At 53.6% G+C, this 17,933-nt stretch overlaps 1 protein-coding gene across 1 annotated transcript in view; it reads right to left on the bottom strand.

The window, feature by feature from the left end:
• pdlim2 (PDZ and LIM domain 2 (mystique)) overlaps positions 1-17,731 on the bottom strand; it is a gene marked incomplete at its 5' end in the record, with an annotated part of 31,449 nt that extends 13,718 nt beyond the window's left edge. The window contains 5 exons of the mRNA XM_084457728.1: positions 5,209-5,278; positions 6,183-6,331; positions 7,709-7,778; positions 12,651-12,802; positions 17,639-17,731. Of these exons, the coding sequence (XP_084313854.1) occupies positions 5,209-5,278; positions 6,183-6,331; positions 7,709-7,778; positions 12,651-12,802; positions 17,639-17,731 (534 nt within the window). The remainder of the gene's footprint in view (positions 1-5,208; positions 5,279-6,182; positions 6,332-7,708; positions 7,779-12,650; positions 12,803-17,638) is intronic.
• Between the last annotated feature and the right edge of the window lie 202 nt (positions 17,732-17,933).

A 17,933-nucleotide genomic window follows, 5' to 3' on the forward strand; every position in this document is an offset into this window, starting at 1 on the left:
CACAAGCTGTTTGGATACGGGGGTGGGGGGGGTGGGGGGTTGAGGGTGGGGGGGGGGGCAAGGCATCTTTGAGTCACTGTCTGGAAGATAACGCCTCAAATACCTGCATCTCTCGCTGAACCTCAGAGGGAGAGAGAGAGCCGTTTGAGTTTTGACAGGGCTTGAAAAACATCTTCTGATAATTCTACCGCTGCGTGCCAAGCCTCCATTTCCGTTGCCGGGCTGCGACCGCAGCTTTGCAGCTCCCGCCTGCCACACCCCCCAAAATAGACCGGGGTGAAGCCAGCGCCTGGCCCCGCCACAAGCCTGCCTGCCCACGAGGAGCTCCGGCTGGAGGGAGGGAGGGAGGGAGGGAGGGAGGGAGGGAGGGAGGGAGGGAGGGAGGGAGGGAGGGCTGGATGGATGGATGGAGGGATGGAGGGAGGGAGGGAGGGATGTTGGGAAGATAAAGATGGCGGAGCGGGTTGCCTTGCCCTGGATAGAGGAGCTTCAGGGACGCGCATCGTCCAGCCACGGTCACTCCACCCCTGTCTGGGATGGGTTTAAAAAATCGATTCATCGATTCATGAATCCCAAAATCGATCTTTTATTTAATGAATGAATGAATAAATGAAGGAATGAATAGTTCATTAATTCATTCAATGATTCATTCATTCATTCATTCATTTTTGTAAATCAGTATCGATACCCAGCCCTAGTATTGATGTGTTGCATAACTTGGCAGTCATGTAATTAAGGTTACAGCTAAAAAAAAAAACAGGTTTTAGTAACACTAACCGGATTGATATTGAATCGAATCGTGATAATCGATTCCAAACCTTGTGAATCGGAATCGATTCTTGAAATTCGACTCAGCCCTAATGAGGACAGCTCTGGTCAGCACGGGGCTCCCGAAGTGCGGCGTCACTGTGGACTGGGCCCTCCCTCCCTCCCTCCGTTCCCCAGAAGGAGGGTTATTTATACAGCATCTATCCGGGCCCCTAACACAGGATGAGGCCGCCCACCGACGCCGCCCTCAGGAACCTCAACCCGGCGTTGAGCCTCATCTCGTTAAGAAAAGCATCTTGTCTTCGGGCCCCCCCGCTCATCCCAGCAGGGATCACGATCGCCGTCACTTCCTGATGTCGTAAACAGATGCGCCGTTTTCCCTCGGATTCTTGGAGGTGGCGGACGGGCGGGGGCTCCGCCACGGCCCCCGGGCCCCCCCGGTCCGGCTCGGCTCCCAGGAATCTGGGCACGGCTCCAAACCCGCTCCTCTCCGGGGGGGGGGGGGGGACGGCCTCGTTCTTTTGTCGTGGTGGTGAGACGGCGGATACTCTAGGCCGGCGCGGAGCGCACTCTCACACAGGCAAGACAAGTCGAGCCACGACCGACGCCGATCACAGAGGGATCATCTTGGGTCTACTTACAGTAGTGAACCAGATGCCGTGTCTCTCCTTTGACTTTCGCGAGGAAATCAAAAGATATAATTGAGTTTTTTTGTGCATTGATATCACACTTGAGGTTTTGATAAGGTCTTGATTAAGTCCCTTCAATGAGGTCCAACAGAGTCGGTCTCTGCTGAAAACCACAACATACAGTTGCTCCCGTCCGTTCGGTGATGTATGGTGCTGTCAGCTAGGCTCAGCTTCTTCACCGACCCGGTCGGGGCTTCTGGGCCGGGCACAATGGCTGCCCCTGTGTCTGAGCTGCTAGGGAGGGTCGGGAGGAGGGAGGAGGGGGGGGTGATGGTTTAAGTACAGTTTGGAAATGGCAGAGGGCCTCCCCAGTGTCCCCCCCCCATTACCCATCTCCCCCTGCTCCCCGCCAAACAACGACAGCCCTTGTGACGCCGGAGAAAGCCAACACCCGCCTCCCACAGCCACGGCCGCCATTGTGGAAGGCATTTTCTCAGGACATCCAACACCCCGGCTAAATGGATCGCATCCCGCTCTCAGAGACGGGGGTGGAAAAGCCTTTTAGAGGCTTTTCAGCAGGGGCCGATCACCTGATACAACTCTGCACCTCTCAGGCAGGAAAGAGGCCCTTGTTAGAGGTTGGGGAGGGGGGGGGGGGCGGGGGGGTGGGGGGGTCCGGGCCCCTGGCCTCACTGGGCAGCTGTGTTCCTGCCAGCTTGAAGCGGCCAGTGTCCAGGCCGGGCCCCCTCTTCCCAGCCCTATGAAAGACCTCTACTCACTAACTCCACAGCCAGGGTGTGTGTGTGTGTGTGTGGTGAGGGGTGGGGCGGGGGGGCTCATCTCCTCTTTCAAATGCGGGAGACCTCCGCTGAAGGAAGAGGCCCCGGTCGGGACCCCCCCCTCCCTCCGGTGGGCCGGACCGCGGTCGACAGCGCGGCGCTCGGGCCGGGGGGGACGCGGGACGCTCTTCTGGACGGGAGGATGGAGGTCTGGACGTCTCCTCCTCTCCTCCACGGGCCTGTAGACCACATCGGGGTCTGGGGGTCTCCTCCTCTCCTCCACGGGCCTGTCGACCACATCGGGGTCTCCTCCTCTCCTCCACAGGCCTGTAGACCACATCGGGGTCTGGAGGTCTCCTCCTCTCCTCCACAGGCCTGTAGACCACATCGGGGTCTGGAGGTCTCCTCCTCAGGTCTGTCGACCACATCGGGCCAACGCCGTCTACACGCTCAAAAGATCAGCGCGGGACGTAACCATGTCCTGTGTATCCCTTCTCTTATCTGAAACACAGACAGTACGAGTCTGGTTCTATTCCAAAGTCGCTGACCGGAGAAAAGACGAAGAGCTAAATTTGAGAGTGGAGGGAGACGGAAGGAATGTGATGTCTCCCAGAGGGGTGGAGAGAGGGACGGAGTCCAACTGGAGGAGAACAAGGGTGAGCTGATCTTAGAAATGGCGGAAAAAAAGCGAAAACAGCCCCCCCCCCTCCCCTCTCTCCCAACGCTTCAGAGTTGTGAGCAGAATTTCCCTTGGCCCACCTGCCTCTGTAAATACCACAGGCGTGTAAGGTTGTCCCGGGCGTGATGGAGGAGCAAGGAGCTCCAAGCGTTCAGAGTAGGGCTGGGTATTGATTTGAATTTCCAGAATCGATTCGATTCCGATTCACAAGGTTCAGAATCGATTATCACAATTCGATTCGATTCAATATCGATTCGGTTAGTGTTACTAAAACCTGTTTTTTTAGCTGTAACCTTAATAACATGACTGCCAAGTTATGCAACACATCAATACTAGGGCTGGGTATCGATACTGATTTCCAAAAATGAATGAATGAATGAATCATTGAATGAACTATTCATTCCTTCATTTATTCATTCATTCATTAAATAAAAGATCGATTTTGGGATTCATGAATTGATTCTGAATCATTTGATTCAGAATCGATTCATTGATTTTTTTTAGCCCTAGTTCTGAGCTGACAACGCTCTCAGCCCGGTGAATCCGATCCGCGGTTCCAAACGGTGGCCGCTCGTCCGCTGTCAGCCGGGGCCACGGAGCCTCACGCCGACCGCCTCGTAACCCTCGCGTGTCCCCAGGTCCCATCTGCCCCGCCGCCCGGTCGGGGGGGGGGGGGCGGTTTCGTGTCTCCGCTCGCAGGCATCGCATTAAAGAGAGAACAGGAATGTTACTGTCCTTGAAAGAATGCCGCTCACCAGGAACCGATTTATGTTTGAGTCACAAACGATTAGAGCATCTTTTACTGTTCTCCACGGGACAGAACAACAAACCGACGCTGGGAAATGATTGGCCGGGACGCCAAAGAGAGCGCTGATTGGTTGGACTCGACCGACTTAACTACGGTGAAATTGGAAGGGGTTGTCATGGGTGTGGTGGCTAGACTGGCCTCCTGCTGGTCATCTGTTGATCTTTGCTAAATGTCAATCCTGAAAGCCACAAGTGTTCTCAGGGAGGCTGAGACATGCAGCACAGGATGCTGGGTAAAAAGAGTGGAGAGCGCGCTATCTCAGAACCAATCAGGCGTCTCGAGCCGCCGGAGTAGAAGTCAACGGACGCGCAGATGGAGAAGCTTGTATGTTGTTAAGTTCAAACCTCGGGCCAGAAGGGTCATATTTGTCTAACTCTCCATGTAACGTCCACACAACTCTTAAAATGACTGGAATTCATTTTGCCATGAAAGGTCTTGGATGTTTTTCTTGCTCTGTCATCTCCCATGCGTCTTCGGGGACCCGTGCTTGGAACTGGAGCCGCTAGACATAACTGAAATATCTAATGAACTTTCCCACAACATGCTGTGTCTTTTAGCTCACTCTAGTCTTTCCAGACAAGCCCTCCCACCTTTCGCTCTGGGTTGTGTTTCTGTAACAGTAAATAAACGTAGAAAACCGCGCCAGAAATCCACCCGTAACCCCAGGCCTCGTGTTTTACTGCTAAGTGGGACGTCGGGCGGAGATTGCGATAACCGGTCTCTCTCCCAAGTAAACCACAAAAAGGTTCACGGCTATTGTTTATTTGGGAGCTAATCGTTCTCCTCCTCGCAGCGGTCTACGGACAAACCGCTTCCAGATTGTTTCCCCACAAAATGTCAGATATTTCAAACTGTGACCTTTTTCGATTTATACGGCACACTCCGCTTTAGTTTCTGCAAATGAAAATATCAAAACAGGCTTCCGGAACCTTCTGGCAGCGAATGCCCCTCACCGCGCGCTGGGGTAGAATCCTCCAGAGACGGACGGGGGACGTCTAACCGCCCGGCGCCGCTGCAGCTGTCGGCCTCAGCCGGCGGACGCCGAGGGGACGAATCCGTCGTAATTTACGTCGCCGGCTGCGCTGTCGTCGGCGCATTCGACGGTCGTCGGTTCGTTTCTCGGTAGAACGTGGAAACGATGGCTGATGGTTGACGCGGACTGCTGTAGTGGCGTTGTGCGCTAACGCTGCACGCTGGTTAAGCGGGGGCCAGGTCTGGTGCTAAAGCTGTTGGGTAAGAGCTTGGGTACCTGGGGGAGAGGTCTGGAGGAAGAGCATGGGGCGACTGTAGCTCAGTTGGTAGAGCGGGTCGTTCAATGATCGAAGGGTCAGCGGTTCGAATCCCAGCTCCGACTGTCCACATGTTGAAGTGTTCTTGAGCAAGACACCTAACCCCAAATTGCTCCCAATGAGCAGGTTAGCACCTTGCATGGCAGCTACCGCCATTGGTGTGTGAATGTGTGTGAATGGGTGAATGAGAGGCCATTGTAAAGCGCTTTGAGTGCCGCTAAGGTGGAAAAGCGCTATATAAGTGCAGTCTGTTTACCTGGGACAGAGGTCTGGAGAGTCTGTTGCTGGTCGTCTTCTCCTCCGGAGACCACAGGTGCAGATGGATGCTGGGAAGTGAGAGACAGGGGTCAGGGGTCAAACAATGGTCACGCAACCTCCTTCAAAAAAGAGTTCCTAACGGTCTCAACGAAGACACAAAAACAAGTCATGATAGCCGTTGAAGAAGTCGAGCATCACACTACACGTTCATGAACATTCAAAGTAATAAGCACATCCACACTTTAATCAGGAATTTTAAAAACTAGGGCTCCAGACAGGTGGATTATTCTGTACACAGGTTTGAGAGTTTGAACTCTGACCTACAGCGTGGCCCAGGAGAGCACCAGATTGGCCCAGAGACAGAGCAGTGAAAGTTCCACAGCCTGGTCTTTTGTGAGTGTGAATGCGAGCGCTGGAATGTGATACCCAGTGCACATCCTTTGTTCCCGGAGCACAATCCACGCTTGGCTCCGTTCTCTCTACCTATTCACGGTGCGCCTGTTTTTAACTCTAATGCGGCCTTCCTGACAGAGCATTGCTTCGGCCTACAGTATATTCAATCCCCATATACTAGAAAGCAAATCAGTTTTCAGCCGTTCGGCTAACCGGTTGTCCGATTTGAGCTGACTCAGGATCAGATGTTTATCACGACCTTTGACCCCAACGTTGGGGGTCGGCGCTGTGGATGTGGGTGGCGATGGTGTACTGTACACGAAGGTTCAACCGGATCAGCGCATTGTGTTGCCTCTGTGTATGAAATGCGCTGTATAAATAAAGTTTGATTTGATTTGATCAGTGTACGGTACTGTAGGTGGTGCTGTGTACCTCTTAGTGCTGGAGGGTGTGAGCCGGTCTCTCTTGCCCTCGGGGCTGGAGGGTGTGAGCCGGTCTCTCTTGCCCTCGGGGCTGGAGGGTGTGAGCCGGTCTCTCTTGCCCTCGGGGCTGGAGGGTGTGAGGCGGTCTCTCTTGCCCTCGGGGCTGGAGGGTGTGAGGCGGTCTCTCTTGCCCTCGGGGCTGGAGGGGGGTTCTGGAGAGTAGGGTCCGGGGGACAGCGAGGCCGGGCTGGAGATGGTGTACTCTCTGTAGTTCTGGTTCTCATCCCGACTCACCAGAACCGCCTCCTAGCAGGAAGACACGAGGAACGCCGCCGCGACCATGAGAACAGAACGCACAGCGTCGCCGGGGGAGTGGAGAGAGTGAGAGAAAGGCAGTAACATTCCTAGGATTGCTCCCACGCTAGATAGCTTTATCCAACGTTCGACGGAACGTGACTTCCTGTAAAGAAAGCGCTTGAGAAAAATTCCTGATAACGCGAAGCGTCTGACGAGGTCGAGCCGGTCGTACGGCACATGTCACATGTCACCGTGTGAGAGCTACACATCCAGGGGGGGGGGGGGGGGTTATTCAATATCCCCCAGGTAGCCTCGGGGCTTCAGACCCGCCGGGCTGGGCGTTCCACCGGGGAGGGGGGGCGGCGTCTCCGCCAGTCAGTAAAACAGGAACCCAACAATGATTTACAGCGTTCTCCTGTTCTCCGGTTCCTCCACCATTTGCCTGAGTCCCCGGGCCTCCCAGCTATGCACTATCGCCGCCATCGTGATATCTCCCTGCGTCCTGCCCTCATACATTCATAAATCTGATATCTCCCTGCGCCCTGCTCTCACCCATTCATAAATCTGATATCTCCCTGCCCTCACCCATTCATAAATCTGATATCTCCCTGCTCTCACCCATCCATAAATCTGATATCTCCCTGCCCTCACCCATCCATAAATCTGGGGTCAGCTCAAAGGTCAAAGGGCGTGACAGGAGGCTTACGGTTGACAAGACTCTCAAACAGAACGCCTTCTGCTAAGCATGGGGATGGAACTCCTGAATGAACGTACTGTACATTACATTACAGTCATTTAGCAGACGCTTTTATCCAAAACAACCAACAATAATTGCATTTAACGTAGGAAAAGCCAGTGTACTACTACTTGCCAGAACTCAAGTGCATCTTCTCTCTAAAACAAGTGACTAAGAGCATAATCTAGTGCTGAAGGCAAAGTGCAAGAATAGCAATCTAAAAATATAATAGGTGCTTAAGAGGGAGGATCGTTGTAGTACTTCTTGAAGAGGTGAGTTTTGAGCCTGCGGTGAAAGATGGGCAGCGACTCTGCTGTCCTGACATCAGTAGGCAGTTCATTCCACCACTGTGGGACCAGGACAAAGAGCAGTGACCGTGTTGATCGACCGCAGGGGCCTCGGAGTGACGGGGCAACCAGTCGCCCCCAGGTAGCAGGTACAGTATGCTGATATGACAAGATGGAGGAGTCTCGTAGGACACGGTACTCAAAGTACAGGAAGAATGTCCTCATAGACCAGACATAACTCTTGCGCTAGTAAACCTGTCAAACCTTCGAAACCGATCGAGGGCTGTGATTGGAGGGAGGAGGAATGTGGGCCGGAGCTGGAGGCCCCTGCTTATGGAGGCGGAGAAGGTGACTGGAACGTACCTGGAAGCGTCCGGTCAGTTGCTCTGGGGTGTTGATGCCGTTGGTCTGTCCAGGGCTGGGGGGGTCAGGCCTGGGGGGACAGAAACAGCACGGGTCAGTTGACTTCAAACACATCAAATCAAAATCAAACTTTATTGAAATTCTTCCCTGACCTCTCTCAACGAGACAAACTACCAGACAGCAGCACAATGCAACGCCACATAAAAAGAAAGTACGCAAGAACAGAAGCTCGCAGACGGACATACTGTAGACTGAGAGGAATGGACTGTCAAAAACACGTAGGTGAGCCAAAAGCACCACATTAGACCTCGCTGAACCTCAGAGGCATAGCCCAAGGTCAACAACTGGAACTCGCGCTAATGATCCAAATCGTCCAGACCTGCTAAGGATAGGGTCATGTCAGAGTTTCCCCAGCTACGAAGGCTTTGACCAGGTCTGGACCAGGCACAGCCAGCACAGGCCCAGCTACGAAGGCTTTGACCAGGTCTGGACCAGGCACAGCCAGCACAGGCCCAGCTACGAAGACCTTGACCAGGTCTGGATCAGGCACAGCCAGCACAGTCTCAGCTACGAAGACCTTGACCAGGTCTGGATCAGGCACAGCCAGCACAGACTCAGCTACGAAGGCCTTGACCAGGTCTGGATCAGGCACAGCCAGCACAGGCTCAGCTACGAAGGCCTTGACCAAGCACAGCTAGCACAGGCACAGCTACGAAGGCCTTGACCAGGCCTGGACCAGGCACAGCCAGCACAGGTTCAGCTACGAAGGCCTTGACCAGGCCTGGACCAGGCACAGCCAGCACAGCGTTTACTAGAAGTGCCCAGGATTATTCAGTGACTTATCAAGAGTCTAGTACTCATTCTGAGGGATTATGGTGAAAATAAATCAGTTCACATTGAAGATATCCTGTATATGCCAGATGGGTAAAGTAGGAACAATGTTTGTTTGTTTGTGTGTGTGTGTGTGTGTGTGTATGTGTGTGTGTGTGTGTGTACTGTTTGTGTGTGTGTGTGTGTGTGTGTGTGTGTGTGTGTGTGTGTGTGTGTGTGTGTGTGTATGCGGTCTGGACGTCCGACTCCACATTGGCAGGAGTAAAAAGCATCTCTGAACCAGACATCTTATTTAAGTTTCCCCCCAAGCCAACGCTTCGTCAGTCCAACCCCGCTGGCAGCCATCTTGAAAAATGGCCTCCGACAGACAGGTCACTACTAACTAATGCCTTCAAAATGATTCCTGAGCTACTTTGAAACAATTCTCTCAAGGGAGCTTTGTCTTCCCAGCTCTTTCCCATTTGCGGCTCAAATAAAACACACACACACACACGCACAAACACACGCATGCGCACACACGCACACGCACGCACACACGCGCGCACACACGCGCACACACACACACACACAGTAAGCAGTTCCATCACTGAGTTCCAAGAGGAAAAAATGTGGGTCTTGTTGAGGGCCAACGCAAACAACCAGTGCCCCCCTCTCCCCGTGCCACGCTGGCCCCTGCCCCCCCCCCAGCGCCGGGCCTGGGGCGGCCCCTGCTCCCCTCTCCCCCACCCCCCCCACACCCGGGCCTGGGGCGGCCCCTGCCTGCGTCTCGCCCCGTGCCAAGCCCCGGGTAACGGGGGGCTCACAGGAAGGCCCTGGATGCCTGCGGTCAATCGGCCAGAAACACACCTCCAGCGGCCCTGCTTGCTGCTACAGCCTGAGGGCTCAATGATCCACATGTGGAGGCGGCGCAGTCAAGCAGAGAGAGAGAGAGAGAGAGAGAGAGAGAGAGAGAGAGAGAGAGAGAGAGGAGAGGGAGAGGGAGAGGGAGAGGGAGAGAGAGAGAGAGGGAGGGGGGGGGGAGGGGGAGAGGGAGGAGAGAGAGAGAGAGAGGGAGGAGAGAGAGAGAGGGAGAGAGAGAGAGGGGGGGAGGGAGGGAGAGAGAGAGAGAGAGAGAGGGAGGAGAGAGAGGGAGGAGAGAGAGAGGGAGAGAGAGAGAGAGAGAGAGAGAGAGAGGAAAGAGAGAGAGGGAGAGAGGAAAACAGCCTCTTTATACTGGAGCTAGTTTGAGTACAGGATGAAAAGGCGTGGTGAATAATAGCTGGTGATTTATGGTTCCGTGTTAGAAAACGCACATCCATCCTGACCAATCAAATCAAATCAAATCAAAGCTTTATTTGTACAGCGCATTTCATACCCTGAGGCAACACAATGCGCTTTACAGAGAACAAGGGAGGTGGGCATACGACCCACTCTCTACATATTCCAGAGGGAAGCAAAAAAACAATATCACCCAGGGGCCAGAAAGGTGAGCTGTAAAAATTCTTCCCTGACCCCTCTCAACAAGACGATCGAGCAAGCTCCTGGAGTATGTTTGTCTACCGGCTAAGAACATTTATGGAGCAATAAATTACATTAAATTACATTTTCAGAGCAAAAAGGGCTAAAACATCATAGGAGACATGGCACACACTGGTGTATGCGTGTGTGTGTGTGTGTGTGTGTGTGTGTGTGTGTGTGTGTGTGTGTGTGTGTGTGTGTGTGCCTGGGTCCAGATAGAAGCAGGGGTCGGGGTTATCCTCTGAATGCTGAATGTATATTTTTGAAGTAGCCCAGATAACGCTGCCCTGACCTATAGTTCGAGTCTACTGCAGACGAGAGAGGAACGCCATGTTCCTTAGAGGAACGCCATGTTCCTTAGAGGAACGCCATGTTCCTTAGACGATGAGAGGTGTTCTGGGTCATCTACGGTGACCTCTGTGCGCCGTGTCTGACCTTTAACCCTCTCTACCGACGCGTGATTCACCGCGGGGACAAAAGGACGAGCCGTCGCCATTAAGCGGAGGTGAAGGTGATTACCTCACCTCTGCCGCAGTCTGGCACGGGAATGAGAACATCAATTAGGTTGTTTAACGTCAACACAAACACACACACACACACACACAAAAACGAAGCTCGTACAATTCTATCCTTGTTCGGTTACACAACGCCGGTCGCGATGCCACGTGATGAAGGAACCCCCTGCTGTGAGAGGGAGAACCGCGCGCCCACACACGCCCGCCGGTTCCTTCCGATACCCGTCTGGGGAGCATCCACAGCTGGCTGAGAGACGTGTCACGACCCGGTCCGGTCGGATCCGAGGGGGGGGGGGGACCACCGGGGCTCGGACCACCAGCATGACATCATTCTCTCTCTCTCTGCACAACAGAGTCACACAGAGGCAGCTGGGAACAAAGGCGGGCTAACAGCAAAACACCCCCCCCCCTCCCGCTCGCCCCCACCCCCCCGAGACGCCGAGGGTGAGCCGATATTACGCTCGGGGCTGGGCTGGGGTTTTTGGGTGGAGCGGGCGCTGTTGGCGCCGGAGCAGGGCGTTTGTGGGCGGCGGCCACGGCTTTACGGCCGGCCATTCTGGGGGACGGGTCGACGCCCTGCCCACGGGTGAAGCCAGCTGTGCGGATGTGACTAGCGCAGAAAATGGCGGCGGCGGCCGCTTTGATCGGGTATCGACCGCCACCCCGGCTGGCGTGCTACAACCAGGGGACCGGAGGATCAAGAGCCCAGCAGCTGGACCCCTGGGGGCGTCATGGCGTGTAGCTGATTAGAGAGCTTCATTGGGAGCTAGTTGAGGTCAGCGGTCCGCCGGTGCCCGCCCCCTCCCATGGCTACTGGGCCGTCCAGACCGAGCCCTACAGTAGCGCGGCGGGGTGTGTGTGTGGGGGGGGGGGGGGGGAGGGGTGTGGGGGGGGGGCTGGCAGACCGGCAGCCCGGGCCACATGGTGCCATTGTCCCCGGCGGAGCGTCACGGTGTTGTTTCTGGCCGGGGGAAGGAGACATGAGGTCAGCGGGGAAAAATCCACTTGCGTTGACGTGCGAGGAGGAAGTGAGTGTGTGTGTGTGTGTGTGTGTGTGTATGTGTGTGTGTGTCTGTGTGTGTGCGCGTGTGTGTGTGTGCGCGTGTCTGTGTGTGTGCGTGCGTCTGTGTGTGTGTGTGTCTGTGTGTGTGCGTGCGTCTTGTGTGTGCGTGCGTCTGTGTGCGTGCATGTGTGTGTGTGTGTATGTGTGCGCGCGCGTCTGTGTGTGTGTGTGTGTGTGTGCGTGCGTGCGTGTATGTGTGTGTGTGCGTGTGCGTGTGTGCGTGCATGTGTGCGTGTGAGAAAGAAAGGTAGAAAGAGAAGAAAGGAGACTGGGAGAGACAGAGCCAGGCTGAGTGAACCCGGTATATTCCGGCGCCGGCCAAGTCCCGCCTCCCCTCACAGAAAAATAAAGAGCCAGCGCGCCTCCGCCATCCCAACGAGGCCTTGGCAATCCCCGAAATAATCAGCATTTAAAATGGAACCAACAGTGCTTCTTGGCAGCTGGGTTCTAATAAGTTCTGGTGTTCCCCCAGATTGAGATCACTGGCTGCTCCTACAGCAGGGAGAGGGGGCTAAGAGCTCCTACAGCAGGGAGGGGGGCTAAGGACTCCTACAGCAGGGGGGGGGGCTAAGGGCCCCTACAGCAGGGGGGGGGGGCTAAGGACTCCTACAGCAGGGAGGGGGGGCTAAGGGCTCCTACAGCAGGGGGAGGGGGGGCTAAGGGCTCCTACAGCAGGGAGGGGGGGCTAAGGGCCCCTACAGCAGGGAGCGGGGGCCGCGGGTGTTTAAGGCTGGAGAGAGGGGGGGAGGCCGGGGGGAGGCAGGGGGGAGGCTGTGGTGATTGCGGACCTGGCACAAACATCCAGTAAGCAATCAGGCACTTGTAAGCCGAAGCGCAGCCTCTGATGTGGCCTCCCCACCATCGGACGTTTACGCGGGGCGGGCGGTGTTTATACGACCGACCTCCGCACGTGCGCACCCACCCCCCCCGACGAAACCACATCTAGCGTGCACTGCGCACAAACGCGGGCGGGACGCGTGACGTCAGGCGCGAACACACACACACACACACACACGGCAGCGGTGGCGGTTCCTACCTCTCCACCAGCAGCTGCAGCTGGGTCTTGGAGTTCTTGATCTTGTTCTGCGCCTCCACGTTCAGCATGTCCGCCGTGTTCTCGCCGTTGATCTCCAGGATGATGTCGCCGGGTCGCAGCTCCGCCCGCTCCGCCTTGCTGCCCCCGTTGACCTGCGGACCGGACAGAGGTCAGAGGTCAGGTAGGCACACCGCAAAAAACGTGAGTCAGATAAATCTTAAAATAAGGCGTTTCGAGTGTAGAAATAAGATATAAAGTAGTAAATCACGTTTAAAACAAGATAATTCATTTCCAAATTCGAAGATTTTAAATCTTGGCGAGCACAGAACAATTTGCAGTAAATGGTAAATGGACTGCACTTATATAGCGCTTTTCCACCTTAGCGGCACTCAAAATGCTTTACAATGGCCTCTCATTCACCCATTCACACACACACTCACACACCAATGGCGGTAGCTGCCATGCAAGGTGCTAACCTGCTCATTGGGAGCAATTTGGGGTTAGGTGTCTTGCTCAAGGACACTTCGACATGTGGACAGTCGGAGCTGGGATTCGAACCACTGACCCTTCGATCATTGAACGACCCAGTGTGGCGGAGGTTGGACCTGACTGGCCTCAGGACCTGGTCCACGTTAAACACTCTTCAGCCGGCTACTGTAGCTCGCTAGCAAGCCCCGACGGCTGCCTGTCTTTCAGGGCAAAGTTGAGTATTTCACAAGCGCTGACATGCGGCGCTGACGGATGTCTGTGATGAGACGACGAACACAACACCGGGTTTATGTCCCTCTCCCTAGTCTCTCCAGACTCCCCCTAGTCTCTCCAGACTCCCCCTAGTCTCTCTCCAGACTCCCTCTAGTCTCTCTCCAGACTCCCCCTGTCTCTCTCCAGACTCCCCCTAGTCTCTCCAGACTCCCCCTAGTCTCTCCAGACTCCCACTAGTCTCTCCAGACTCTCCCTAGTCTCTCTCCAGACTCCCCCTAGTCTCTCTCCAGACTCCCCCTAGTCTCTCTCCAGACTCCCCCTAGTCTCTCCAGACTCCCCCTAGTCTCTCTCCAGACTCCCCCTAGTCTCTCCAGACTCCCCCTAGTCTCTCTCCAGACTCCCCCTAGTCTCTCCAGACTCCCCCTAGTCTCTCTCCAGACTCCCCCTAGTCTCTCTCCAGACTCCCCCTAGTCTCTCCAGACTCCCCCTAGTCTCTCTCCAGACTCCCCCTAGTCTCTCTCCAGACTCCCCCTAGTCTCTCTCCAGACTCCCCCTAGTCTCTCTCCAGACTCCCCCTAGTCTCTCTCCAGACTCCCCCTAGTCTCTCTCTAGACTCCCCCTAGTCTCTCTCTAGACTCCCCCTAGTCTCTCTCCAGACTCCCCCTAGTCTCTCTCCAGACTCCCCCTAGTCTCTCTCCAGACTCCCCCTAGTCTCTCCAGACTCCCCCTAGTCTCTCTCCAGACTCCCCCTAGTCTCTCTCCAGACTCCCCCTAGTCTCTCTCCAGACTCCCCCTAGTCTCTCCAGACTCCCCCTAGTCTCTCTCCAGACTCCCCCTAGTCTCTCCCCAGACTCCCCCTAGTCTCTCCAGACTCCCCCTAGTCTCTCTCCAGACTCCCACTAGTCTCTCTCCAGACTCCCCCTAGTCTCTCCAGACTCCCCCTAGTCTCTCTCCACACTCAAATATTATGTTAAATCAGCTCTAGCTGGTGTTCTGAGGGCGTATCGACGGTTCAATATTGAAAGTGTGACAGGTCGTAGCAGCAAATGAGACGCTAGCCCAGGTTAGATGGGCGGAGCATATCTATGGGTGGGAACGCCTGATCGCGAAAGTCGTTACCGATTGGTGTCTCAGGATTCCTGCGAAACCAATTAATTGCCAAGATTTGAGCACCAGATTTTTGAATGAAACCTCTCAGACCCATCCCAGATCTGAAGTATGCAGTAGCGTAGTTAGCATAGCTTACGTAGCACATCAGCGAAATAACTCATGGGTCTGGCGTTGAGACTACCCGCTCGTCAAACCTGCTCTTACAGTACGACTTATAGGCATTACATAATGACTAGACAACAGTAGACAACAGTAGACATAACAGTAGACACAACAGTAGACAACAGTAGACACAACAATAGACAACAATAGACACAACAGTAGACAACAGTAGACACAACAATAGACAACAATAGACACAACAGTAGACAACAGTAGACAACAGTAGACACAACAATAGACAACAATGGACACAACAGTAGACAACAGATCCCGCAGCCCTTCACACGCCAGGCAAGAACACAGAGAGCAGATTGATGACCCCGGGGAGGAGTCGTCAGTCAGAGGGCAGGCTGCCTGGGTTTGACCTCTGACCCCAGCCCCTCCGCATGTCAAGGCCAATGGTCTAATGGTCTAATGGTCTGCGCCGAGGGGAATTCCAGGCTAATGGAACAAAAACACGCGAGTCAAATCTCTCTCGGTCTCTCTGACACACGAGTCTCATATGAGCAGCGTGACTCAGAGAGCAGCTCGCCGTCCGTCATCAATAGGGCTGAGTTTAAAAAAATCGATTAATCGATTCTGAATCAAATGATTCTGAATCGATTCATGAATCCCAAAATCGATCTTTTATTTAATGAATGAATGAAGGAATGAATAGTTCATTAATTCATTCAATGATTCATTAATTCATTCATTTTTGGAAATCAGTATCGATACCCAGCCCTAGTATTGATGTGTTGCATAACTTGGCAGTCATGTAATTAAGGTTACAGCTAAAAAAAAAAAAAACAGGTTCTAGTAACACTAACCGAATCGATATTGAATCGAATCGTGATAATCGATTCTGAACCTTGTGAATCGGAAATCGAATCGATTCTTCAAATTCGAATCGATACCCAGCCCTAGTCATCAACAAGTCCAAAATTAAAATCGGGGAGAGCAGACCAGAGACCCCAACCGGATGCTTCCTGCTGTACACGAACTCGTTTAGAAAACGTGCGCTACCTAGCAGAGAGAACGCCGGTCAACAGGCCGTTTGTCAGTTTAGTAAATCCAGAGAGCAGAGGTTCCAGGTCTGTGTGTCCATTCAAGTGGCAATTAAGCGTTGCTGGGGCGACCCACAATGCAGCGTGCCTTTTCTGATCGCGCCACGCCTGGCTTGATGTAAACTAAGGGACGTGTTATTTCCAGGGGGTGACACCCTGCGGTGACAGGGACAAGCTCTCTTTTCGTGGCCAAAGGGGAAGAAAGGGGACATCGATGTTGTTGTTTCGGTGCCAAGCAGCGACCACTTTAGAAAGAGCCCAAAACCTTCACAGCTGCTTACCCGGGGTGGGGAGAGACGGGGGGGGGGGGGGGGGGCATGGTGCTTTTTACAACCCCTCTCAATGAGGAGGCTTTCCTCCCAGCATGCACCCCTGTCACTTTTCAGACTGCTTGATATTTGAGACACAGGGAAGCATGCTGGTATTGTTGACTAGATGGTCTCATGGGAAAATGAGATGGAATGCCCATTATACATAAGACTAGCTGTTACTCAAAGGAGGACCAGGTTGTGTAGAGCTAGTATGACCAGAGGACCAGGTTGTGTAGAGTTAGTAGGACCAGGCTGTGTAGAGTTAGTAGGACCAGAGGACCAGGTTGTGTAGCGTTAGTAGGACCAGGTTGTGTAGCGTTAGTAGGACCAGGTTGTGTAGCGTTAGTAGGACCAGGCTGTGTAGGGTTAGTAGGACCAGGGTGTGTAGCGTTAGTAGGACCAGAAGACGAGGGTGTGTAGCGTTAGTAGGACCAGGTTGTGTAGCGTTAGTAGGACCAGGTTGTGTAGCGTTAGTAGGACCAGGCTGTGTAGCGTTAGTAGGACCCGGGTGTGTAGCGTTCGTAGGACCAGAAGACGAGGGTGTGTAGCGTTAGTAGGACCAGGTTGTGTAGAGTTAGTAGGACCAGAAGACGAGGGTGTGTAGCGTTAGTAGGACCAGGGTGTGTAGTTAGTAGGACCAGGTCTGTTGAAATAATTGGACAGGAGCACTGCGTGGGTCCCCAGTCACACAAACAAGAATCAGGTGCTCTTTGGGAAGAGTTGAATCAAATGACTTTACTTGATTAATGACTTTTTACTAATACAGTGCATTGCCCTAATTCTCAATGACCAGACCTTATCTAAAAATATTGCAATGGAAAAAGTTTCATATTGAAATCGAACTTTAAGCTTTTCATCATCCTCCAGCCATATAAAGTCATTTTTTTATCTACCTTGTTAAAAAGACCGTCTAATATTATCATAGAATGGACAGTATAGTACAAAATGCTTTTCATCTTCACTACATTACGTTCATCTTCACTACATTACATTCACACAGTCTAATCTCCTTCAGCTGAATACTTGAAGGCAACTTTAAGAATGACCGAGCCACACTGTTCCGTTAAAATAGTTAAAAGGCCTTTATTGGTCCACGGCTGCGGCAGACATAAAAAAAACGCAGAGAGACCAACGCGTTTCGTCTCAAAAGAAACTTCCCGAGTCTGTTTAGTGTCAGGAGGAAGTGAGGTAGGAAGGGAGGACCAGGCCTGCAGCCCAAGAGGCCGGTGTACCCTGGGTTTCCTGATCATGTTTACCGACTTCTCTCCGCTTCTAGAACCCATCTTCCTGTTGCTTTAGAACAGACTCTGCAAATCAAGGACAGCAAAACAACCCATGCATGGCACGAACACGTGTGTTTGTGTGCGTTTGTTGCGCGCGCACAAACAATAGTCCCGCACTAGCTCCCCTCCAATCACCCCGCTGCCAACTGTAATTACTGGTTTCCTCCTGATGGAGCATGCTTTCATTTCAGGATGACGGGACACGGCGATCAAGGAAACGCGTAGTCTGCAGCTGATGGACATCAAAGCGAAGACATGGGCGGAGTCGGAGAGCGAAGTCTGCGGACGCGGTCTTGGCAGGTCACTACTGGATATGTCGGGACGATAACGGGAGGATATAGTGTCAGTAGAAGCAGAGGGTCATGAATGGTTACCTTGGATACGGTTATGGCCTTCTTGAAGTCCCTTCCTCCGTAGATTCTGAAGCCCCATGGTGACGGACCAATCAGGTTCACCGTTAGTTCCATCACGTGCCTGTAGGTCGCCGCCCACTCCCGGTCCAAGCCCTGCAAAAGAGAGAAGAGAGGGGAAAAAATGAGTGTGTGTGTGAGTGAGTGTGTGTGTTCTGTCCTCAGAAGTCATGCGTTTCTGAAGCTCAGACTTAACGTCAGGTCAAGTGAGCCGGTGAAAACCGCCGTGACTCAAACCGGTTGCCTTTTATCTTCTTCT

This window comes from Borostomias antarcticus, assembly GCF_949987555.1.
Source record: "Borostomias antarcticus genome assembly, chromosome: 23".
In the NCBI taxonomy this organism is placed as follows: domain Eukaryota; kingdom Metazoa; phylum Chordata; class Actinopteri; order Stomiiformes; family Stomiidae; genus Borostomias; species Borostomias antarcticus.